The sequence below is a fragment of the Emys orbicularis genome, chromosome 9, assembly GCF_028017835.1.
Source record: "Emys orbicularis isolate rEmyOrb1 chromosome 9, rEmyOrb1.hap1, whole genome shotgun sequence".
Lineage (NCBI taxonomy): Eukaryota > Metazoa > Chordata > Testudines > Emydidae > Emys > Emys orbicularis.
The window spans coordinates 18,898,314-18,924,068 of NC_088691.1; the positions used below are offsets into that span (position 1 = coordinate 18,898,314).

The 25,755-nt window shown below is 40.2% G+C and overlaps 1 protein-coding gene across 5 annotated transcripts in view; it reads left to right on the forward strand.

Moving 5' to 3' along the window:
- PAK3 (p21 (RAC1) activated kinase 3) overlaps window positions 1-25,755 on the forward strand; it is a 49,507-nt gene that overhangs the window by 15,639 nt on the left and 8,113 nt on the right. For all 5 annotated transcript variants that reach the window (XM_065410319.1, XM_065410323.1, XM_065410321.1 and 2 more), the window contains 6 exons: window positions 2,026-2,157; window positions 4,727-4,889; window positions 13,504-13,567; window positions 20,295-20,343; window positions 24,357-24,469; window positions 25,500-25,617. In XM_065410319.1, the coding sequence (XP_065266391.1) occupies window positions 2,026-2,157; window positions 4,727-4,889; window positions 13,504-13,567; window positions 20,295-20,343; window positions 24,357-24,469; window positions 25,500-25,617 (639 nt within the window). The remainder of the gene's footprint in view (window positions 1-2,025; window positions 2,158-4,726; window positions 4,890-13,503; window positions 13,568-20,294; window positions 20,344-24,356; window positions 24,470-25,499; window positions 25,618-25,755) is intronic.

The following is a 25,755-nucleotide window of genomic DNA, read 5'->3' on the forward strand; positions in this document are numbered from 1 at the left end:
CATTGGTCCATTATAATTAATGCTGAATTACTGTGGAAATCCCAGAGATATATTTATGATGTCCATATTAATATTGACTGAATTTATCAGTATTAACATTATTGCATTAAATATCAATCATTAATTAGGGATTTGGCCTTTATTTTAAATTCAGTGACTCAATTTCACAGTTAAGGTTTTCAACTAAAGCTAGATCCATTATCCATAATAAAATACATTTCTGGAAGAATATTGCAATCGCATAGGAATATAATCAGTATGGCCTTCAAAGTGGTTCCTACCAGTGGTTATGGCCTCCTTAGGAACTATCACTGTATCTCATCAGATGGGATATAACCAGTAGCAAGATACAAGCTCCTACAAGACAATAGCCTATTCAAGGGATTCAACAGGAATCTTATATAAGAGGGAAGGTGGGAGCTCTATCGCAGTACAAAGAAATCATTCAACTCCTACTAACGGAATTTCACCCAGTAATACAAGTCTGGTATTAAATATTCAGGGTATTGTATATAGTTTAGCTTCACAATTCTAGTGTTGTCACATCAACTGTGGAACCCTTCTAGGGTATGGAAATGGTTTGTTGTGGTCTGGCATCATAGAAGTAAGATTATTTTATTGCATGATTTTTTTTTTCAAAAATGTGTAAGTGTGTAAAATATGAATATTAAACAGGAAACCTTACAGTCATGTGATATGCCACAGAATAATATATGCTCTTTCCCTTCTACACTGAGACAGCTCCAAGCTCTGGCAAAGTTGCATGATATCATATAGAATATGGTGAATGCTCCTCTGACCTGGTAGTTGGGTTATGCAGCATATAATTCTAAAGTTTTGACACTTTAGTAACTTCTTTTACAGGTCACCATTTTCAGTAAAATCAGTTGTGCAGTGGAATAGATTCTCAAGGGAGATGCAGTATCACTGCATATATATTTAAGGACAAATTAATTAAGGCAGTGGTAGGAATGATGTAGTGAACTGTTCTGCAAACTATAGGGGTTTAGACTGGATGATCCATACAATCATTTCTGTCCCTTCTAATATTGATACCAGATACTGTACTGAAGAGAAGTGGTCATCTCACAGGTTATGTGAGAGACCTGATTATTTAGAACAAGTATCCCCAGTCAGCTTAAGATCCTGCTTTGATAACCATGTTATTCTCTGTGTTCCTTCTCTTAACCCCCCTATAAAATACCCTTCAGCATTTGGTAAATGTTTGATTGGACTTTTCCCCCCCAGTCTATTCTTCTTCTAGCAATTAGTCCACATTTTAGGTATAGTAGCTGGGCTTATGGTAGTTGCAGCCCCATTAACTTTATACACGGATTCACTGAAACCTGGCAAAGAGCAGAAATACTAAGCATTAAGCATTAGATGAAGATAAATGTGAAAAGCATCTAAACAGGAAAAAATAATATTATGCAGGGTAAAATAATAAAAAAAAGAATAGCTTTTCTCTATAATACAGAATTTCCTGTTAGACTTAATGAAGGATCCTTTGAGCTTTGAAGTGCATTAATTAATCTAACTGGTAGACTTGTTAGCTAATTAACTGTTACCATTTCTGCAAACATGTTACCAAAGCAATAAACCATGAACTAGAGGTGATTTTCTAACTCCTGCATATGTTCAAGTATTGTTCTCAGTTAAATTAGTCTTTCATTAAGTATGTAAATGAATGATTTATTTGCCTTTATTTAATGTAATTCCTCTAATAATGCAGCATAGGATACAATTCACTAGCCCAAATGCTAGTACCATACCAAGACTGGCCATGAATAAATAAGAGGAAGATGAAAAACACCAAAATGAATTAACCAAACAGTACATATATTTGTAATCATAAAAAAAATGAACCATATGCAACTAATAACTGAGGTTTCTACAGCTATATATAAATGTAATATTCTCTGCTATGTCTGAGTAGATTAATGCTGTACATTATTAACAAGCCTCCCGTGCTGTCTTAAAAAAAATAAGTGAACAATCAGTTATGCTACTGCCTTTTCTCCACAGAGCACAAAAACTGCATCAGAACCCCCTTTAGCTCCCCCAGTTTCAGAAGAAGAGGATGAAGATGAAGAAGAAGAAGAAGATGACAATGAACCTCCACCTGTTATTGCACCACGACCTGAGCATACAAAATCAGTAAGCTCACTAGCAGCTTTGGTTACTGTTGTCATCATATGGTATAACTGAGAGATATATCTGTTATAATAGGAAAGTGTATAGCGTTCCTTTTGGGTGAAGACTCAGTGTTAGAATCCTAACTATAGCTTTTAATTCCCATGAACCTACAGAAGCCAGGAGATTCTGATGTGAGGCTTTTCATGTAATCCTGAGCTTTTTCCATTATGCCAATAGGTATTTCGAAACTCTTAGTTCAGTTTTTATATTGTGTTTGTGTATTTGTAATACTCTGTTACTTAAAATACATATATATAAACGTGGACTTAGCCATGGTCAGTGGAGAGAAGGCTTATGATAGTGCTGGCTATCCTCCTTGCTTCCTTGCTGAGAGAGAGAGAGACTGAACAGATGTGATGGGGAGATGAAATGAAGAGCAGATATAGACAGTGTGATTCCTTGTCTTCTAACAGGACAAAGCATTTGTCATAGTAAAAGACAGATAAAATATATACATGTTTTCCTAATGATGCTATTCTATGCATGCAACTGCTGTAGTTACTATGGGGATGATTCACAGTTGTGAATGGGAGAAGTGATCTGCGAGATCACAAATTGAAGGAGGGAATTCCACAGGATAGTGACTCTATTAAGATGTGGTCCCCATCATGAAAATAATAAGGCCTTTTATTATAACAGTGGGATCTGTCATGTCTAAATGCACTCTTTAGAGGATGAAAATACAGACCACCCCAAATCAGCCATATCCAGTTCTGCTGAATGTTACCTGATCATTATGATTCAGCTGAGCAGACGTTGGCTTTGGTGATGTTTGCATCATGGCTGCTACTGAGTTTTTGTGGAAATTGCTCCCATCAAGACCAAAACTCCTTCATGTCCTTACTTCAACTCCTAGCTCATGGACTAGACAGACTAATATTTTCTTTAGATCTGTGAGGTCAGTATGTACTTTTAGGGATTCCAAGAACCAGTCTGATAGACTAGCTTCTCCAGAGCTGTTGTTATTTGTAACATGAGACCAAAATGGCTCCAGAAGCAAAATAATAATGTCTACATGTCATTACCTTTCTTTAGATGATTTTCTTCTTCTTAAAGAAAAGCAAACAGCTTTCTGAATAGCAGTAGCTGTCTTGCATTTACATTAATTTGCTCTATTACAATAGTAAGATTATTTACATTAATGAGTGGAAAGAACCGATGATCAAATCCTAAAGGATTTGGACAAATCCAAAATTCCTTCCTCGGTTTTTTCTTCAGAAACTCCCTTGAAATGCATGAGAGTTTTGCTTGAGTAAGGATTTCTGGATTTAGCCCTTGTGCAACAGAAATAATTTATAGAAGGTCTATCCCAAAGGCACAGAGCTAGTGCTGGGTACTGCTCTGCAGGAGATGTTAGCTCAGTTCCTAATCTTGCTCTCCTAAGGCTTGAAGTCCCGAGGAGAAGCATGCACTTAACCCTGTGTTGAGGGGGAATGGAATACTTTTCATCACTCTACTGATTCCCCTGGCTAATTAAAAGTGCAGTAATAGTCAGAAAAGAGATAGATATTCACCCAGTGTATTCACACTCCTATCTTCTGACTTAACTGACCTAAAATAAGTTTTTTGTTACTAATTACTCCTGTTTGTTCTACAGGGCCATCACAGGCTCTGGAGCAGTGGTGGGCATCTGGATTACCTTGACGGGACGCAGGTTGCCCACCACTGCTCTGGAGGATGAGCTGGATACACCTCTGCCTCAAGCATCTTCAGCAGCAGTTTTAACTGAGTTCCAAAAATCTTTTTATTACAGATTGTCAAGAGATGCACCTTCCCTGTTGTGCCCCCTACTAGCCAAGCATGGCTCTGCAGAGGCCAGCCTCAGTTTTCCCTTAAAATGTCCACATTTCCTCTGCTGGGGGTCCAACTTATTAAACCCTGCACAAAGTATTTCAAAATAGAATTCAGACCCACCGTCTTCACCCCAGTTTCATCTGGGCCTAGCCTCTCCTCCCTGAGTGTCTGTTCTCTCTTTGAAGTTTCATTCTTTCACCCCGGCACCAAACTTGGCACAGCCTCTCTTCCCCAAGTGTCTGTCTTCTTGCTTTCCCAGCACTCCTTGCCTGGAGTTTGAGCCCAGGTCAGAAAGCCCAACTTGTCTCTCTGTTCCTAGACTGTACGTGTAAACAGAGAATTTGAATCACTGAGACATAGAGTCTCACAATGTAATTTTTACAGTCACCCTTCAGAGCTTAATCAGACTATAAGCAAGTAAATGTTCCCCTCTAGGGTTTGAAATACAAAATTGCAGCACCAAGAACCTAAAAATGAAACTGACTCTAAATAAGGATAAAACTGACTTCATTAGTTTTCATTGTCCCTGTTTTGAGAAATGCACAAAGGAAACAAACACCTTAATGTAAGTTGCCATTGGTGATAATAAGTAAAGGAACATAATTTGTTTTTGTTTTTTTCCAGTATGACACTTAAGTTGGCAGATTCCCTATAAAGATTTATATGTGAGATAAAATCTCATGGGGATCCATCTCCATACCCACCTTTCTGACCTCAGAATCATTTTCTGTTGCAGATCTACACTCGGTCTGTAATTGAACCTGTTGCTGCACCAGCACTAGTTAAAGAGGCTACGACCCCTCAGCCTGAGAACTCAAACACCAACACTTTGTACAGAAACACGGACCGGCAACGAAAAAAATCCAAGATGACGGATGAAGAGATCCTAGAGAAATTGAGTAAGTGTCCTGCCCTTACCTCTTGTTTGATAAGACGTTGTCTATATGTGTCCCTCCTGTATGCATGCAGAAGGAATGTCCTTATTTTAGTGTCACTGGGACACTTGGGCTTTCTTGTACACACAGCAGTTGTGCTCGATGGAAAGGAAACAGAGATGGAGGGAATCCCTTCCTTCTCAGTGGGCAACTGTCATTTGCCTGCCTGTGCTTTCTAATGTGCAGCAGAGAGAGAGAGAGAACATTTCTGGATAAGCTGAACACTGTTGCCTAGTAACCCCTGGTGTACTGAGTCACCAACAGGTGTCCATTGGGCTGAGCAGAAAACACATACTACACCTCTTCTACAGTAGTAGTAAGTGCTGCTGGTGAGCATCCCATCCCCTCAAGGTACTATGTCTGTTTCGGGTCTGCAGTGGCATAATGCCGCCAATTACTGCTGTTTTGGCCGTGCACTGCCTCTCCTTCCGCCCCAGCATGGCTAAGTTCATTAAGCTATAGCTTAGCCCTGAGTATGTAAATATTCATATTTACAAGCCATTGTTTCTGTTGTGATTTCATATAAATCTTTATTAAACTCAGATTGCAGACTTAGTGGTATAGAAGGGAGATCCTTATGACTGTATTTTCATTACAGTTCTGTGCTCTCTGGCGTTTATATATACCAAGGCTGAATTTGGTCCAGTAACTAAAACTACCTATACAAGGCACCAACCATTGAAATGCAGCAGCCTCTGGGGTGGAAAGCTTCAGCTGTTAATACAGAGCAGCACTACACTGGAAGTCTGCTCAGGCCTAATATTAAAGCCTGACCAGAACTCAACCCGAGCCCAAGAGTGTTGACTTGTTTTCATGCCGGACACTTATAGGGTGTTAGTTTTGCTCGGAGAGCTATGGGCCACTGGCCAGAGGCTCAGACAAGGGGTGGGGGGAGGGGAGAGGAGCGAGACTAAAGAAAGAAGGTTGGAAGGAGAGAGGAGCAGGGGAATGGTGGGGAGGAGACTGGGAAAGGGGAGGGAGGAGAGAGGCAAAAATAGGAAGTTGGATGAAGGCATCAGAAAATTGAAGTCACGTGCACGCAGATGTTAAAAATGTCCTGACCCGAGCCAAAGAGTGTCGTTTGACCTGACCTGAGACTTGTAGCTGGGTGCCGTTGGGTTGCAGGGGTCTACATTACAGTGCTGCTGATGGAATACCCACTGCTACTTCCTGTAGCATCTAAGTATTCCTTGGAGTTCTTTCAACTAGGCATCATCTCAGCCTGTTCCTGCTCAGCTTGTAAATTCTGTTGGAATCTCAACAAAATATGGTATTACTACTGTCACCATGTAATTCATATACATAGTCAAACCCCGTTAAAATTCCTCCTGCCTTCCAGGAATCTCATGTCCTGAAAGTTGTGTTCCTTTTAAAAGACTGAGTCCCTTTTTATAAAGACACTCCATTCTTGCAGGACAGGATGCATTTTAAAGGTTGCTGGAGCTGGGTTTGGTATGCCGTGACGTGTATGTTATCAAATCAAGATAGATATAAAAGAACGGAAGTTATAAAACCCTGAAAAAAATGCCTTTTAATGGAAATCTGTCTTTATACTATACTCAGTTTAGTTTTACTGTTTAGCTTCACTCATTAAAAGTGTATAAAAAGAAGTTGGTGCCAGTAATCTGGGGTAATCAGATGCTGATTAAAAATCGTTGAGAACTGATTACATTACATCTCTGCAAGCATCTCTCAGTAGCTAACCATCAATGCATCCATTGTAGTATGTACATGAGACTTTGTCACAATTAATTCCTAACCAAATAATTCTGTAATGAGTCTACTTGTGAGCTACCCCAAAAAATAAATTGGTCATGGTCCAGGGATGTATGCCAAATCCTGGTAAGTCTAGAGCAGAAGAGATTTACTCAGGCTTCTAAGCAAAATGACTGATCATTGCTACTTTCTTAGCAGATGGATACTCAGATTCCAAGAATAGGCCATTTCAGTCTGTCCCCAGCTCTAACTAGTTGATAAATAATTTGAGTGGAGAGTTCTAGATCTTTTTTTTTAACATTTTAAATTTGATTCTGAAGTCAACGACATTCTGAATTGAGAAAAATGTGTCCTTAAAATGAATAAAAGTTTGAGATAATCTGTAATGCAACACTTTAATAACAGCCGCCTCTTCACAGCAGAGAGTGTGGTTCTTTACTGACCAGGCAAATGTTACTGCTTGTACCTGTGCTCAAGGTGTCTCTTGTTCATCACTGCTAGTATTAACTAACGAACATCATTACAATCTGATAGGAATCCTAATGCTTACCCCTTAAAAGTGTGAACCCAAACACTACTGTAGAGTTACTGTAGTGCCTTTTGCAGATTGACTGGTAGATTGATAGAGGGTGAAGAATTGTTCTTGTTAACCTCTGAGGATAGGACAAGAAGCAATGGGCTTAAATTGCAGCAAGGGAGGTTTAGGTTGGACATTAGGAAAAACTGACAGTTGAGCACTGAAACAAATTGCCCAGGAAGGTTGTGGTATCTCCATCACTGGAGGCTTTTAAGAACAGGTTAGACAAACAAACACTTGTCAGGAATGTTTAGTTATTACTTAGTCCTGCCTTGAGCACAGGGGACTGGATTAGATGACCTATTGAGGTCCCTTCAGGTCCTATATTTCTATGATTCTATGGTAGATCTATTAAGAGTTGGATCTCAAAGAAGCTAGGTAGTATCCAGGAGACAATGAAGTGAGTTAGTAGATATTTTCTAGTGCAGGTAGCTACCCCCTTGCATATTAACTCATAATGGCTACTTTAGCTAAGGCTACATATTTGAGGTATGTTTCTAACATGAGATCCCCATGCACACTGCTGGTTTCATGAGGCATGCATACCTGCAGCAATGGATTATTCAAGATGTACAGCTATAATTGCCCGTGTTTCTCAGCTTAGAACTGAGCCCTGGATTTATTTCCATTTATTTCTTTGAAGCATTATGACCACCTGCTCTCCTTTTGCTAGCTCCGGAATCTGATATCCACATGAGCAAGTCTTTGAAGGTCTGCCTCGAGCAAATATGTGACGTGGAGATTTTAGAAAGAAATCCTAGCCTTCAAATTAGTTCAGTTCTCTTCTGTGTGAAATATCATAGAATATCAGGGATAGAAGGGACCTCAGGAAGTCATCTAGTCCAACCCCCTGCTCAAAGCAGGACCAATCCCCAGACAGATTTTTGCCCCAGATCCCTAAATGGCCCCCTCAAGGATTGAACTCACAATGCTGGTTTAGCAGGCCAATGCTCAAACCACTGAGCTATCCCTCCCCCTTTGTGATCACTTTCATCACATATTTTACTGGTGAGAAAATGCTCTAGTATTGAGCTGGGATAAAATGAAATTCTGTCTACAATGAAATCATTAATATTTTCCATTAAATTGTAAAACATAAATGTCCTGATTGTGCGTTCATATACGCCTGTTTTAGGCCTTGATTTGAGAAAGCACTTAAGCATGAGCTTAAGTCCATCCCTGTTCAGGACAGCAGTTATGCATATTCTTAACTGTAAGTTTAAAGTTAGTCACATGCTTAAGTGCTGACCTGTGTTACAGGGTGCTATCCTGAATTGGGGTCTTACAACAGTATAATGTTGACTTCAGTGGAATTACTCTGGTTTGCACTGGTGTAAAAGGAAGAAGAGAGGAGAAACTGTAACTAAATTTACTAAAGTAATTTACAAAATTAGGTACCTGAAAGTTGAGATGCCCAACATCAGTGGCCACTTCTGAAAATTTTGACCTAAATGTATTTGTTTGTCTCTTTCTTCTCTGATCTCTTGTAGCAGGAAACTAGTGTCTTGTTACACCTCTGAGTGAGCTCCCGGAAAGTCCTCTTGATGGGTACACTATTGCCGTCAATACAGACACAGATTTAGTAGTATTCAACACAGCCCTATGTTAGGGTGATTCTGGATACAATTCTTTGGAGACTCTGTTTGCAGCAAAATGGAATATAGTAAAACTCCTGTCTTTCATTATGCATTTCAGGGTATGTCTACACTACCCGCCGGATCGGTGGGTAGTGATCGATCTATCGGGGATCGATTTATCACGTCTAGTGTAGACGCGATAAAATCGATCCCCAATCGCTCTGCCGTCGACTCCGGAACTCCACCGCGGCGAGAGGCGGAAGCGGAGTCGATGGGGGAGTGGCAGCGGTCGACTTGCCGCCGTCCTCACGGACAGGTAAATCGACCTAAGATACGCCGACTTCAGCTACGCTATTCGTGTAGCTGAAGTTGCATATCTTAGGTCGATTCCCTCCCCCCGCCCAGTGTAGACCTAGCCTCAGAGGATTTCTACTCCTATAAGGAAGCTCACTCTTATAGGAAGTATCACTGCTCTAATAGAGTTCCATTGTGCAACTCCCCTTGGAATACAGCAGTTACTACCTTGCAGACTGCAGGTTTTAAGTACAGTTTCTGAAGGGATGCTGAACACAGTTTATTCTAGGCTCTGATTGGCGCTAAACAGTGTTCATTATCAATTCAGCTGCATCTGTTGTCAGCAACAGGTATTTTTTGTGGCATGGACCAGGCTAAAGAGCATTTGCCGCTGCTCCATGCAGGAGAAGTAAGTCTCCGTGCAGCTGTCCCTCCTGTGGAGTAAAACAGAGTTTGGCTCGTCTTGCTGCATCATCTATCAAATGAAAATGAAGGTGTACTCTGCCCCAGCAGCCAGTGCCCTCGCCACTGCAGAGGATCAGGAGAGCATATAATTATTCCCAAGGTGAAGAAGTGGCTCTTTTGCAATATAGCTCCTCTCTGCTATAATGAATCTCAACTCACCATGAAGCATTTTTGTGTAAGTTCCCTTTATGCCTAAAATGCCCTTCATTCTAATTACGGATAATTCCAAGCCACTGTCATTGGGACACTACTGTTTCTTAAAATAACAAACATTCGTAATACATTTTTCCCTGCTAAAAAAAAGTCTCTGGTTAAAGGGGACAGTAAAGTGTTGTGATTGTGTGTCTACAACTGAAAGAGCAATGCAGAGAATTGTTTCCATATTCCTCAGAAATCACTGTTCTATCATGGGAAGTATTTAATTACTTTAAAATCGAATCATTTCATTTCTCCTTTCTGGATGTCATTTTTATTATTTTTATTTTAAACACATTTACTGCACTTCTCTCAATCTGTGGGAAAGGGTTGGTTAGTGGCCGTATATAATCACTCTACCAACTTCAGAGAGCATAAGTGGACTGGAATCAATAGCATTTCAGTGCTGTCCTTCTGTTTGAAGTTTGCTTTGAGCAAACCCATGACACACTTGAAGAGAGGCCATTTCTCTTCCATTTATCAATCATTTGTCAGTGAGTGGGGATTATCGCTTTTCCACCTAAGTGTAAACTAGTTAACTTCTAGCAAGGTCTCTGAAATGCTGAGTTCAATAAATGTTTGACGTGGAGTCTGAAAATACAGTTAGAATACCTTGTGCTGCACTCTTATAGGATGAGGTGTGTGGGAGCCGGTTGCTGCACCTCCAGCCAGCAAGAACATCTGCTGGGATCAGTAGCAAGTGTTGGCTGGCGGATCATGATGCTCCTGGTTGGGAGAGTAGTATAGCACGTGCCACAGCACATCCCCGTTCCCCACAGCTCCCCATTAGGGATCGGTCCTTGACCAGCAGGATTCTTTTACTAAAGGGTGCACCAGACAATATCTGTGCTTCCCACTGCACTGGCCAGAGAGGAGTCAATCAGATGCCCATTAGCATTAGATACCAGAGCACTGAGCTCCATAGTAATACCGTAGACAGGAGCGAGAAAGAGACTTACTTACAATTACTGGCAGCTCAACTAGATGTCCATATTTTGGAATTACAGCCAAACACGTGTACGTGTGTGTGTGTGTGTGTGTGTGTGTGTGTGTGTGTGTGTGTGTGTGTGTGTGTGTGTGTGTGTGTGTGTGTGTGAGAGAGAGAGAGAGGGGTGTAAATTTCCAGATATGTGCACAAAAATCATCACATTCCAGACATTTTTTTCTCAGTCAAGGAATAATCTTCTCAACATATTTTAGTAGTATACACAGTACATTAAATCTTTAGTAGCTATTTACCCTGCCATTAAAGCTTTAGTTTTTACTTTTCATCAGTTTTTATGTTTTATCTAGGAAAATGGACTAGAAAAGGTAACATTAATTTTGTATTATTTGCGTTTATAAGATTGTGGCTTCATTACCCAATTTAAGCACATGTAACCCTTCTGCCAGGTGGAGCCAGCAGCAACGAGGGTTGGGTTCAGTATCTAGGGGTTCCTTTTCACCAATACAACACAAACTGGCTTGAGCCCCCACCCAGTGTCCTGGGACAATTACACATCACCTCCTGGGAGCCTCTAAGAGGCAATACTTCCCCTCTCGTAAGCACAGAGTCTGAGTGTAGCAAAAACTTTTAATAAAAGGAGGGAAAAAACTCCGCATTAATTTGGGAAAACACCACAACTAGGGTTTATAAACATAAACCATGAGCAAAAGACCCACTCCCAAGTAAGTTGGGCAGTGTCCTTTTCTTGTCAGGTTTTTAAGTCCAGCAACCCAAAAGTCCCTTTAACGTGCCCGTCCCTCCTCTGCACCCCACTCACAGTTGCTGTCCTGGGCTAGTGCTGCCCCAGAGTTCAGAGGTTCATCTGCAGAGTTCACCTCCCACCTTGGGTGGAAGGGGTGGGTAAGGAGGCACCTTACACGCTCTGCTGCTTCGGGCACTCACTTGCCGCCCCACCGCCAATTGTCACACCTCTCTGTGGGGCTCTGCTCTGGCCCTCTCGGCCAGCCACCCTGCTGGCCGCTCACCACGCCTCTCCGCCAGCCGCCCACTCACCACACCTCTATGCCAGCCGCCCTGCTGGCCACACCTCTCCATCAGCCTCTCTGCTGGCTGCACCTCTCCACCAGCCGCCTGCTCGCTGAGCCTCTCCACCAGCCACACAGCTGGCCAATCGCCAAGATTGTCTTCAGGGCTCACCACTTAACACAGCTCTCAGCTGTTAGTGGAGGAGCCTCATTGCTGGTGCACACTGGGCAGTCTCTTGCAAAGTAGGTCTAATACTTAGATCTAGGTATCAGTGATTTCAGCTCTGCAGCATGTAACATGATCCTCAATTGAGTCTAAATTAGCTCTTTTATTATACCATGGAAAGGGGGGGGGGTCAAATGGTGTCTAGGACCCTTAAACTGGACCCACACTAACAGGTATAAGTACCAGTCCCCACCCTCTCTTAACTCATTGTGTTTTGGAACCCATGTCCCCTGCCTGGCAAGTGCTGTTCAGCTGAGGGTGAGTCCCTCAATCGGGGTATGCCAGATACAGTTCTGCTGCCCTCGATTCACACAAGCATAACAAGAAGACTGAGCACCTAGGCAGGGTGGGTGTGCCCATGCAAATGAGATCTGCTCCTCAAGTCCTTTTCCACAGCTCACCACTAGATGTCAGGTGAGAGCTCATTCAGACTCTGCTTACACACTCTTTCCCAAATACTGCCCTATTTGCTCCTGATTCAGCCCATTTACACTTCTGGCCAAGCAAGAAACTACCAAATTATTAGCATTTTTGTTTTCAATGGGACTTGTGCTCCTAAATCACACACTTTTGAAAATCCCACCCTTAATTCATTTGCAACTTTCTGAATATTACATGCAAAGCCTTTCAATCAATGCCTGTTGTTGCAATAATTATTCAGTAGAGGGCAGCACTCCATCCACCATAGCTTGTTATTGAGATCAATTTATTTATAAAATTACTAGCACCTTATTAATGTAGATAACTTTTTAAAGAAGTTAAAAGCTACAGTCTGAAGAATACTGCTGCTCTTCTAATCCATTTTAAATGCCGTTTCATGTAGTAAGATTAGCATGTGTGTACACTGTAAAGTATTGAGTAAAATGTTTGTTACTGATCAAAGTCAGACTGAAGACAAGAGTGTTGCTCTTATATAAATGAATTAGATCTCTTTCACAATGAAGCCTACGTAATAAAGATTGTCAAAAGCCTGTGATTAATTATTTGATGTTAACTGTTGTTTTTTTAAAAAGGCAAACCAAGGAAGGGCTAATGGAGAGTCACTCCAGGAAACTCTTTATCACTTTCTTCCTAGTCTCTACATGGCAACTGTTTATAAAAGTTGAGTCCAAAAACAAAGTTGGGTTCAATATATGAAAGTATGAACCCCCCTGCGGAATCCTAAAAAGACTAGCTCGTTCTGAGGAAATTAGCATTGTTATGCTAGCACTCATTAACATTTAAGCATACAAACTCATTTGCATATTTATTCATTCGTTAACTCATGTCTGAGTGTTATGTGAGCTCTTCTCCACAGTTCGTGTTCTTAGTTTTCTTTCCAGCTCCAGAGTCAAACATACTCATCAATGGATTAAAAAAAAAGTAGATGCCACCTGAATTATTAAACTGCTACTCTTATTTCTAATCCGTGTGCTCTAGTAGTATCATATTGAATCTAAACTGCACATAATGGCAATAATGCCGGGCAATAATGGTGGATTTTTGACTTGCCACAGGTTGTCATTGAAGATATATTACTCATTTTCAAGAGAGCTTCATTGTTCTTTTTTCTTTCAGGAAGCATTGTGAGTGTTGGTGACCCTAAGAAGAAATATACACGATTTGAAAAAATTGGTCAAGGGTAAGTACAGTTGGAGTTATATGTATAAATATGTGCCAGATACTTTGCTGGCATTACCTCATTGAAGACAAGGGGGTAGCTCAGTGGTTTGCGAATTGGCCTGCTAAACCCAGGGTTGTGAGTTCAGTCCTTGAGGGGACCACTTAGGGATCTGGGGCAAAATCAGTATTTGGTCCCGCTGGTGAAGGCAGCGGGCTGGACTCGATGACCTTTCAGGGTAGGGTCCCTTCCACTTCTAGGAAATAGGTATATCTCCATTTATTATTACATTCAGAATATTCGTTTCGATTGTACTTATTCCCTCCACATTGATCAGTGTTTTCCTGCGGCCAAGAGGAGTCATCAAAGAAATTTTCATGATGGCTGGCTTGATTGCATAAGTTACTGGCACATGGCAAACTTGTCATCCCTCATCTGTGTGGTGTGGTTCATCTGCCTTCATGGAAGAAGCCAATTTTGATATGACCAAGAATTACATGGGCCTACTAGAGAAACAGAAGTTTACCTTGTACTTTATTGCATAAAAAATGCCATTTATCATTTTATCTGATGGGTGTTATTGTACAGCTCAAAATGACATTAGTCAAAAATCATTTAGTGGTTAAAGAGAATATTTCAGGAGTCAGGTTTAAAATCATGTAATTTGAGAACAAAAATCAGAGGCTAAATAACTTGTTTCCCAGCATATATAATGAAAAGTATGTATAGAGAAATGCAATTCATTCTGATGCACAGAATCCTCCGTAGCTGGCCATAAGAGACAGCATTTGCTAGTAATCAGAAACATGGTGTCTTCAAAGTGTTAGGCGTTTACCCAGAATGGAATCCCATGTATGCTTTATCAGACTAGTAAGAACAAGGTAATTTTGAAATTGTGTGGTGTGTGACATGCATTTTAAATACCAACGCTGACTACAGATAGGGTCTGATTCTCTTCTCCATCACAGCCAGTTATGCAACATTGTAATTCCATTGTTTTCAGTGGAGTTACTCCTGATTTACATCATGTAAGAGCAGAATTGGGCCTTCAGGTTACCAGCAATAATTATCACTGAATTAAGGGTACTGAGGTTAGCAGGTATCTTTGCGCATTGTATATATTATTGGATTTGAATTTTCTGTAACTTCTGGTTGACTTGGAACTGGTATATGCAGAACAAGAAGAGGCCATGTCTTTTCAAGCTCACATTGCTTTTTCTTTTAGATTTATAATAAAAAGACTCTGGTTTGAAAGGGCAGTTATGGGAAGACGATTTCAAATAATGTCAGCTTTCATTACTTTCATTTACCTTATATCACTTAAAATAGATAAAAGTACATCTTCATTCTGATTGTACAACGTCAAATGTGCTAGTTAGAGTTAAACCAGAAATGAAACGTAATATGACCAATAGTATAACAGAGCCACAGTCCACCTTACAGGGTGCTTTAAATGGGTTTAGATAGGAACTTTTTGATCATCTTAAGTCCCAATGTGAGTATTTTCTAATGTCCATAAATATACATTTTAGAATGTAAATCTTGTAAACGGGGTCAAACTGCATGTATGTAAGTATTGAGAAATTAGGCTCTTCTTTAACTTCTTGAGTTCTTAATTCAATGAAAACTTGTGTCTTCCTGTGCTATGGTGGTGCCTCTTTATGGTATTGTTTTTGTGGAAATTCTCTGACTTGTGAAATCACAAATCTAATCACTTGTAGATTAAGCACGAGGCATATTCTCACCAGAGCTGTGCATTACAAAGATGAGATCATTGCAATCCTGTGATGAGATAAACAAACACTAATAGCATGTGTTACTGCAAGTTATTTACCACAGCCACAAAATATTATTTACAGAAGAATTAAAGTCTTTGCATTTCTGATAACCATCATGAAATCTTATGGGAAACCATAAGATTTTTTGCCTGGGTTGTACATTAAACAATGTATTATCATTGTAGAAGCAAATATCTTTCCAGGAGTTTAGAAGCAGGTATAGCTTTAGTAGCCATTATTCTAACAGTGTTCTTACTTTGGGCTTCTAGAACTGGAGCATTATGTGTTATTCACTTTTACGCAAAACTTCACAGAAAATCTAAATTTAACATGCTGTACTCCAGTGTATTAGACAGCAATTTTATCAAAGACATGAAGAGGCTGTTTCTTTAGTTGGGATTATGTGAATTTGGAGAGGGAGGAGGGAGGGGAGAGAGACACACACACACCATGACCTTGCCTCTAAGCGGAAAGTTTTGCTGAAAACAGCAAGCAATGGATACAAGGAAGGTCTATGTAACTATAGAAACAAACTCACTTCTCTCTGCATTTCTTTTTCTGTCCAGACACTACAGAACAATGTTAAGACTGTAGCGAACACATTCTTCCTTTAAGCAGGTCACTTTACCCTAGAACTACAGATAGTGACGAGTGCAGTGGTTGTCAGGGAACTACAAGGCACATAAATATTGCTATTACCAAAATAACTTATTTTGATGGCAAACATTTTGTTCCAAAATATGATCATGCAAAGAAGTTTAGATAAAATAAGAACTGTCTGGAATTATTGCCCAAAATTCAACTTGAAATAGACCAGAACCATTTTGAGCTCTTGTTAACTTCATATATATAGATATAAGCTTCCCCAAAACACCCCAACAACCCGTCTTACACATGTTAAAGTTGTAAAGTCAAGCTCTTAAAAGTTAGGAAATTACACAATTAAGGTTGCTTGTGCATTTGCATTATGACAGTATTTAATTAAATGATCTCACACTTCTTTTACACAACTTTCCCTGCCTCATTCAATGTCAGGAGGACAGCAAAAGGCACCCTTGACACTAGGGTAACCTGCTTTCTCCCACCAAATTTCAAGTCCCTACTTCCAAACGTGGACTTACTAGAGCTTCCCAATGAAACAGTTGTAGGAATTTTTTAACAGGCAAAATAACATTCTTGGAAATGGCTGAACTTTCAAAAAAATTTTTTAGCTGAAGCTTAAAAAAAAAAAAGTAGCCTGAGACCAACACACCACATGGAAAATTTCATCCCAAATGGTTGAAGTTTGGCAAAGTTATAAGCACCTGGAAACAGGGTCTTATAATGAAAAACGTTGAGCCGCCTTAACTATCAGCATCACTATCAACTCTCTACCTACTGTGTATTGTGATGACTTTAAACTTCAGACCTGCAAGTAGGAAAATAGTGAGAGAAGCTATTCTTGCTGGATTTCTTAGTCACTTAAAAGTGGGATGTATAATATCTTTCACAACTTTGAGAAAGAGAACCTATTCTCTTAAGAATTCCTGTTTGATTTTGTAACCACAGAATTTTGGATTAGCATCTGAATCATTGCAGGCTTCCCTGAAAGAAGCTTTTTTGAGACACTCCCATCTTTTTTTAAAATGTGAAAAATATATAATGACTCAGATTAAGGACTTACAAATGCAGAGCAGTGTTTGCATTCAAAGAAAAGACGTACAAAAACAACCCCTTTGGTTTTATGAGGACAGGACAGAAGTTTAATCTTATAGCCAAGATGAAAATATATTTTGACGGCTGTGATATCAAAGTTTCATTCCACATATTTCACGAGTCTGGCAAAGGGAATTGTAAATGCTCCTTTACCTGGCACTGAATACAGATCCCAAAAGAGAGCTGAAGCACGTGGGAAGTGAAGTTTGTTCTGAGGATGCTATCCACTCAGGCTTTGCTTTTCAAGCGAGACAAGGAGTTGATGTGCTTATTTACAGGATGGGACATAGTAAATGAGATGATGTGGCTGTTTATGTATTTAGTTAATGTTAATGAAGATGACACAGGTTATTGAGCTGATTTCCTGGCATTTATTACAAATAATCCGTTAATATGATATTGAAGATAGTAATAGAATAGGAAATGAGTGGCTAGATCTTTCAGTAGCTGTTAATAAGGAGACTGGAGACTAGAGGGGAAGACATGGTTCCCTGGCAGACTTCAGTTGAAGAGGAGCTTTGGATATAAGGAAAAGTGAATTGGGTGGGCAATCACTCAGCAGTGCTCCATATGGCTAGTAAACAGTGGACATTAGTCAGCAGAGTCGCACTCAGAGATAGGTTTCAGGGTAGCAGCCGTGTTAGTCTGTATCCGCAAAAATAACAGGAGTACTTGTGGCTTATGCTCTAATAAATTTGTTAGTCTCTAAGGTGCCACAAGTACTCAGAGATAGGTGAGCTTCAGAGCTGAATCTCTTTTTGGGGGGTTTGTCCTTGGTTTAGGATTTGAGGACATTTCAAGATACCTAGGAAACATACGTTATGGCTGCTTGATAGAGAAGGCTACACTGGCTCAAATCAGTTTCTGATTCCTATCTAAATTCTTAGCAGATAGCCTTGCGCCTACAAAGAAGCATCCTAATTCAAATAGCTGTTTTAAATAAACCCTAACAGGCGTGAGCTAAGAAGTACAGCTCAGTATTAGCAACCCTGAATAAACTGTTGGATTTTTATGAAAACAAATTGGATTAATCTCCACAATTAGAAAATGCATTTGCATAGAAAAATGCATTTGCATTTATATTAAAAGAATGCATAGCATGCCAAATTATAACATTGTTTCCAGTTCAGGCACTCAGTCTGTGGTGCACAAAAGAGTGAGTCTGGCAAATTAAAATGCTATGGAAATATTTCAGCTTCGAGGTGAACAGAACTAACGTGTAACACTGGGCAACACTGGTTTCAATTGAAATTAGCTGGTTTTCACTCAGAGTAAGTAAACGTTCCAGCTTCCCTTCCCAACATTTCCATCCTGGTCCATCCACTTCTGCAGACAAGCAGGAAAGGCTCCCTAGATGATCACAGTTTGAGAACCAATGCTTTAATTCAGGTGTTAGCCTCCAGTAGTGTTAACAAATGTTACCATGGCCCCTTGACTTTTAAATCCGTTAGGTGGTTTACTCTGTGTATTACCTCTTCCCAATTCTAGTCATCCACAACACTGTAGGGAAAGAATCTTTCTTAATCAGGAACAGATGGCAAAAAAACAGACTGTCTAGTCTGCATATGCCGATCAGTGTGTCACTTTATTTTCTGGTGGCTCTATGACAGACTCCAGATCTGCTTTGAAAATGAAACATGAATGTAAGGGCGATGAAGGATTCAAATGTCTGACACCCTAAAATAGGAAGCTGCCGAGTGCCTCGATGTGCTTAGGAATCTGGGGCTTCTTATTTATTTATTTGTATTCATTTTTAGGAGTCTAGGACTTCTCACCTAGCAGAATTTTACAAATAAAATTAACATAATCTCTAAGTGCATGTATACAATTAAAAATCACATAGCGCAATATAGCAAGTTAACTCAGGGCCAGCCCGAGGCCTCAGCAAATCTCTGCCTCAAGAAGAACCTCAGGCTTCCTAAATCATCCATCCATGTTGTGAAGATCAGCAAACTCTGGCTCTGAGGAAAACATTTAAAATATCAGGACAGCTGTGCAATGTTGAAAAACCAAAAGAGAGCTCATAGAAGGTGAGCAATTGGGCAGAAAACGGGATGTTGAGAATAGGAAATAAACTTTGCAGCGCTTCATCCAAGAAGAGAGGAAAAAACATAAGTAGCTCAACTCAACCACATTTGAATCTCTCCTAGATGTTTTTCATCAATGTTAAGATAAACCTTTAGGAAAATTGAGATATTGTCAAGGGTTGCTTGTTGCTTTAAGACTAAAGAAAACAAACAGTGGCTTTGCAGAAAGCCTACAAGCAAACCCAGTGTAGGCTGTAATCTTCGGGTAGTAAACTAACGGCATCTCAGGCACTGATAATCCTCAGTTTGTGACTGTGTCTTAGGCCTGGTCTACACTGGGGGAGGGGGGATCGATCTAAGATACACAACTTCAGCTACGAGAATAGCGTAGCTGAAGTCGACGTATCTTAGATCAACTTAGAATCACTTACTTCGCGTCCTCGCGGCGTGGGATCAACGGCCGCCGCTCCCCCATCGACTTTGCTTCCGCCTCTCGCCGAGCTGGAGTTCAGCAGTCGACGGGAGAGTGATCAGGGATCGATTTATCGCGTCTGCACTACACGCGATAAATAGATCCCAGATAGATTGATCGCTACCCGCCGATCCGGCGGGTAGTGTAGACGTACCCTTACTCCTGGAAGATCTACAAAGGGAATCCTTTTCCCTAATTTTTGCCTGCTTGCTTATCCTCCACTGCCAGAGTCCCCAGAGCGCTCCTAGGAAAGGAGGACTGAGCACAGCTCCCTCTGAAGCCCATAAAGTGTACCCCTAAATCATCTGGAGGGGTCATAGGTAGAGCTGGTTGGGAGATGTATCTTATTTCCTGCAATAACAAAACAGAAGAAAATGAAAATTTTTCATTTTTTGTCACAGTTTGGATGCAAAAATGTTTGGCTTAGGGGGGGGGGGGGGGAGAAAGGACCCTGAACATTTTTTGGTTTTTCATTTTTCAACAAAAAAGCCCAAAACATAAATAAAAAGCATTTTTCATAGAAAAAAATTGCTTTCATTTTGGCCAGGTCTAGTCACAACAAATGACTCAGGGTGCTCCTTTCACTCAGGTGCTGAGCTTGGGTTTTTATCTTGCATCCTTTGCATAATGCGGTGGTTTGTTGTACACAGCTAAATACTGTGCTGGCTGAATAAATGTATTTTGTAAACATCTTAGGCAGAGATATGGTGTATGCATTTAACTTTGCTCAAAGGCACTGTACATCCCCTCACTTCTTGGCTGCTGTTTTTTTCTAGGGCATCGGGTACTGTTTATACAGCAATAGACATTGCCACAGGACAAGAGGTGAGTGCTAATATTAAATCCGGATTTTTATGTAATTCTTCAATATTTTCTCTTTTATGAATATTATGTCATACTCATTGTTCACATATAGGTATCAGTTACTTTGCTTTGCTATTGACTTAAATAGAACCAGCATTTCACCTTTAGTATTGCCTGTTGTTAAGTGGAATATTTCCCCTACCTACTCTTTCCTCAAACCAGTTCTTGCATCCTCTTAAATTTTATCAATCCCAACTAGCAACCTAGAGTATTACAGCATTCCGGGTTGTATTGCGGTATAGAGAGAAATCTGTAAAGGCATCCCAGATAGCACCTATTGCTGGTTTACACATCGTTTTTGTTACTGATCTGTGTGATCCTATAGTGTGGAAGCAGTTATACCAGTATAAAGGTATTTATATCAAAAGAGCCCATATCTGTAAATGTACAACACACAAAACTTGTGTAGATCAGACTTTAGATTAGTGAGAAATATAGATTGTGCATCCTCTAACCTAACTACAGACCTATGGATAACCCCAGGCTTGAAGATACCCAGGGTTTGTCAAACAGTTCAGCCCATCTCTAATTGGTATTAGGAATAAATACGGTTCATTGCAGTGACCTGAGAAAGTTGTCCAATAGCATGATTAAGCACTGCCAGAAAGCGTAACCAGAAAGAGTATGAAAAGAGAAGTTATATCCTGCACAGAAGGACATGCTAGCTCTGTCTTAATTACTGAATGTATTAACACAACAACCTGTTGTCAGATTAGCCGATGGATGTTTCCGTCACTTCGTTCCAATTTATCTTAATAATTGATTCAACTATAGTAATATCCCTTAACACTTATCTACAGCACTTTTCATCTTCAAAGTGCATTGCAAATATTAATTAAAGACAGAGCATTATTAAGCCACAATTTTATATTTTAGTGACATTGAAGTTGGTTGACCCAGACCATTAAAAACAAGAAAACTCAAAATTAAAGGTAAAGAACTGTCCTTAAAACATCCATTTATGCGTAGGTCATGTCTCACAGTACAAGACACTACACATTGATCTAAGTGTGACCTTGCAATAGCTGGTCATGGTGCGGGGAGTGGAGAATGAATGAGATCTTAAATTAAGAATGTCTTGAGTTTGAACTTCCCAAGATTTGCTACTTTTAGTTGTCACCTTCATGTTAATTTCTTTTCTTTTTTTTCAAACCAAAGTTTTTTAAATTATATAAAATCCTGTATAAAGGTCAACATTTGCAAGATTAGGTGACTAAAGTGAGACCCCTACATCCAAATAAAAATGGCATGATTTACAGAGGTGCTGACCACCAAAGCTTCCAGTGACTTCTCTCAGGATCAGACACAAACACATTAAACTGCTTATGTGACTAATATACAGTAATGGGATTTTTATAAGGGTTCCTGTACCCTTTAGAATGGTTTAGAATAGTTAACATCTACCATGAAAATACATGTTTAGGCCCCAGTCCTGCAAACGTCTACATATGTGCTTAATTTAATCACAGAAATAATCCCATTGACTGACTGCTCATGTGCTTAAAGTTAAGCACATGTATAAATGCTTGGAGTATTGGGACCTTACCCAGTTCTTGTGGGAGGGGTCTATCTGAGACTCCTTGTTTGGATGCCTTACAGTTCCTGCTCACCTGCATTCCAGGGAAGTGATTTCTTAACCAGGTCCAAAGAGGCCAACACAGAGCTGGAGTAGTGGCCATGAAGGGGCTGCTTGTCCCATGTTAGATAAACTGGATTTCATTCATTCCCCATTCAAACCCTTTGTTTTTTGAGATGGAGTGAATTTCACCTCCGGTGCATATGGGACAGATAATACCAAGTCATATAATGGTTGCCTGACATTTCCTGTTATAAGACCCTGTTTTCAGTTGCCAGAGATCTGCTGCAGGCCACACATTATTTTTGAAATTTTTTAGTCAAAATGGTTCAGCTATCTCTGAGAATGAGGCTATTGAAAACTACATTATTTTGTCCATGTTTAAAAATTCTGGCAACCTTTTCTTTGAGAATCTCTAGTGTCTCCATGCTTTGAAGCGGGGACTTGAAATTTGGCCTTTCTATCAGGGATGTGCCTTTGCATCCCAATTAATAATCTGCTCAAATTTGGCAACGTTATAAGCGTTTGAAAAATCACTACATGTGCTCAGTAGAGATGTCTTAGATTTTTAGCAGTTCAGTTCCCCCAAATTCTGTCTGCACTGGGCATGCTCCAGCTGGGGGTTGAGTAGGACTTTTCTTGAAGTTGCTGCTGTGGGCTGGGCCCAGGAATGAAAGCAGGGAGACGATTACCACTCCCGCACCCCCACCGCTGGGTCCAGGCAGTGTGGAGAAGGAAGCTGCCTGATTCAAATGTGGAGGGGACAAGAGTCAGACCTGGGATGAGGGTTAGGAGTAGATTTAGACAAGGAGGGTGGTGGATGGGGAGGAAAAGGGGAAACAGGGAGTAGGGGTTGGGGGGAAACTGGGACTGGCTGGGCAAAGAGTGTGAGTCTGGGAGCTGGGTTGGGGAAGATGGACTGGCTGTGCAAGGAGACTGAGACTGGAAACCAGTGTGCAGGGGGAGAACTGGGACCAGCTGTGCAAGGAGAGTGCGACAAAGAGTTGGGGAGGTGGGGGAGACCAAATGAAGAGCCCAGGGAGGAAGACAATGGGGAGGGGGAACATAAGCAAGGGAGAGGTGGGAAGGTGATGGAAGGCCAGGGGTGGGAGGGAAGGAGATAGATTGGATGAGAAGCCAGGTTAGGGTGAACTGGGATTGGCTGGGCAAGGAGACAGGGGACAAGGAACTAGGGGAGACTGGAAATGTCTGGGCAAGGAGACTGGGAGCGCAGGGGAGGGTGAAGACTGGGAGTGGAATGGAGAGTCTAGATGGGGAGACTAGGACAGGTTGGTCAAGGAGAGTGGAACTGGGATAAGAAGCCTGATGAGTGGAGACTGGGACTGGGTAGGTGAAGAGAATGGGACTGGGATGAGCAACCAGGGTGGGGAAGAAGAGACAAGCCTGGGGTAGGGACAGGTTCAGAGGACATGGCAAAAGAAGTCATACTTGGGGCAGATATGGGCAGAAGAGTCTGCAGTCTGGGATGGAACCCAAGATTTGCCTCTCACCATTCCTCTGCTATTTACAAACATCTGTGAAACCCGCTGGCAAAGTATCTCATTCCCTTCTAACATTGGTCCACGTAGAGGATGACAATCTAATTTTGCTATCAGCTACTTCATTAGCTCAAGTGGCAGAGATCTGCGTGGTGGATCTAGAGGTTCTAATCCTGCTGATGACCCACCTTGGTGCCAGTATGATGCTATGAGATGGAATATCTGGGTGGTGGGGGTTACAGGTTTTTTTATTTTTTACAAACCTAGAAAATTGCACACAAGACTTCATTAAAAGACTATTATTTTGGTTGCCAAGTCAAGCACTCAAGTTAGGAAATGTCAGTATTAAGTATGTCTCTTCTGCCTTAATAATGTTCTTTTAATGTCACTTTTTGTATGAAATTGATATATGCATTTTATATAATTTATGTAAGGGGAATAAATAATCTTCCCTGTGGAGAATAGTTATTGAACTTGTATTGTTGCCATACTATTGCAAGATGGTTTTATTTTTTTATTTTACTCAAAGTACCAAAATCACTAATTACTTGCAAAAATGAATGCAATGAATTGAGACCATTTTGGAATAAGCTAGGACTGCAGAATGTTAGTGATATTAAGTAGAAGATGACATTTTTAAAGCCATTTTATATACTTTGCAAAATAAGACATGTAAGGCAGTGTACTCTGTAATTGGCACCCAAGTAGTGGGTGAAATAGTGTGGATTTCAAAGTATAAAGCAGAGTATTGCAATGCAAGTTACTGAGCACAAATGCCTAATAAAAGGGCAGTTTGGTATAGTTCTCAGCTGCTCTGAAACATATGGTCTCAAACACATTTATTTCTTTTTCATTTATTTATGCTATTAAACTTAGTATTTAACAAAATGTCATTGTAGGTGGCCATAAAGCAAATGAATCTCCAGCAGCAGCCTAAAAAGGAACTAATTATTAATGAAATCCTGGTCATGAGGGAAAATAAGAACTCTAATATTGTTAACTATTTAGACAGGTAAGTTGTGCCAGTCGTTATCATTGTAGAGCTTGTTTATATACGGTGCGTCAAAGATTTAGCCAGACCATTTTTTTTTAAATTTTGTGTGCAAATGACCATTTGTGCACACAAAGCAGGTCACTGAACATAAGGATCCATTTACACAAGCATACAGAAAGCTATCCTTCATGTGTGCATGTGAAAGATTCCCACAAACTATGTAGACACAATTTTTGAAAATGTTGACCAGCACGTGCTTTTACTGAAAAAAATGTCAATAACTACATAAATCTGCACGTTTTATTAGTAGGACACATTCTTCCTATTTTATTAAGTGGGCACTGGCAAATAGTGATAGAATCTATGTCAACTGGTGCTTCCCACTAGGATACCATTCATGTAATTTCAGTGAAGACTAGATTCCTGTTGGGATTTTTTTCTTTTTTTTTTTTTAAATGTTCATGTTTAAAGCACTTCAGAAACGGATGCCTTGTCAGTTTTAAAATTGTTTTTGTATATCCATGGATGCTTCAAAAATGCACAAAAAAATGTTCTTGCTGTATTGTCACTTCTTTGCTTCTGATAGGCTACATGAAAAACATTCAGCTACAGCTGGATTGTGTTTTCTGCAGGCAGCACATGAAGGATTTCCTTTCCCTATCTTTATATTATTCAAGGTTTTCCAAACTGTTGATCAAATTCCATCTTCAGACACCATTGGCTGCTGTGCATCTTATACCTCTTGGAGTTAATGGTTATATTTCTATATAAACAAGTAATGTGAGACAGCCTAGTTTCATATTCTTTACATTTTCTAAACTGCATTTTTGCTATCTAAATCTTGCTGTATAGTTAAAGTATTGCCTATAACGTATTACCTTTTCATTTGGACTACACACATTCTTCTAACACTGTGAACTGTTAATTATATCTGGTCATCAATGAAAAATGCCAAATAGGCAAAGTCATCTGCGAGTTTCTTTTTGTCAAAACAGCTCTGTAAATAGTTGTGCTTACTGATGGTGGTGTTTTCATTTTCTTGTTTCAGCTACCTAGTAGGCGATGAACTTTGGGTAGTTATGGAATACTTGGCAGGAGGCTCTTTAACGGACGTTGTTACTGAGACCTGTATGGATGAAGGACAGATAGCAGCTGTGTGTAGGGAGGTAAGAGGTGCCATGCATGGATGTGCTTGCTGGGATAGTGTGTAATGTAGTGTAATGGTGTGGTAAGAATGTAAAGGATAAACAAAGATGTATTTTGAGATAAGTTGTCTTTTTAATATTGGAGAAGGAAGAGCGTCT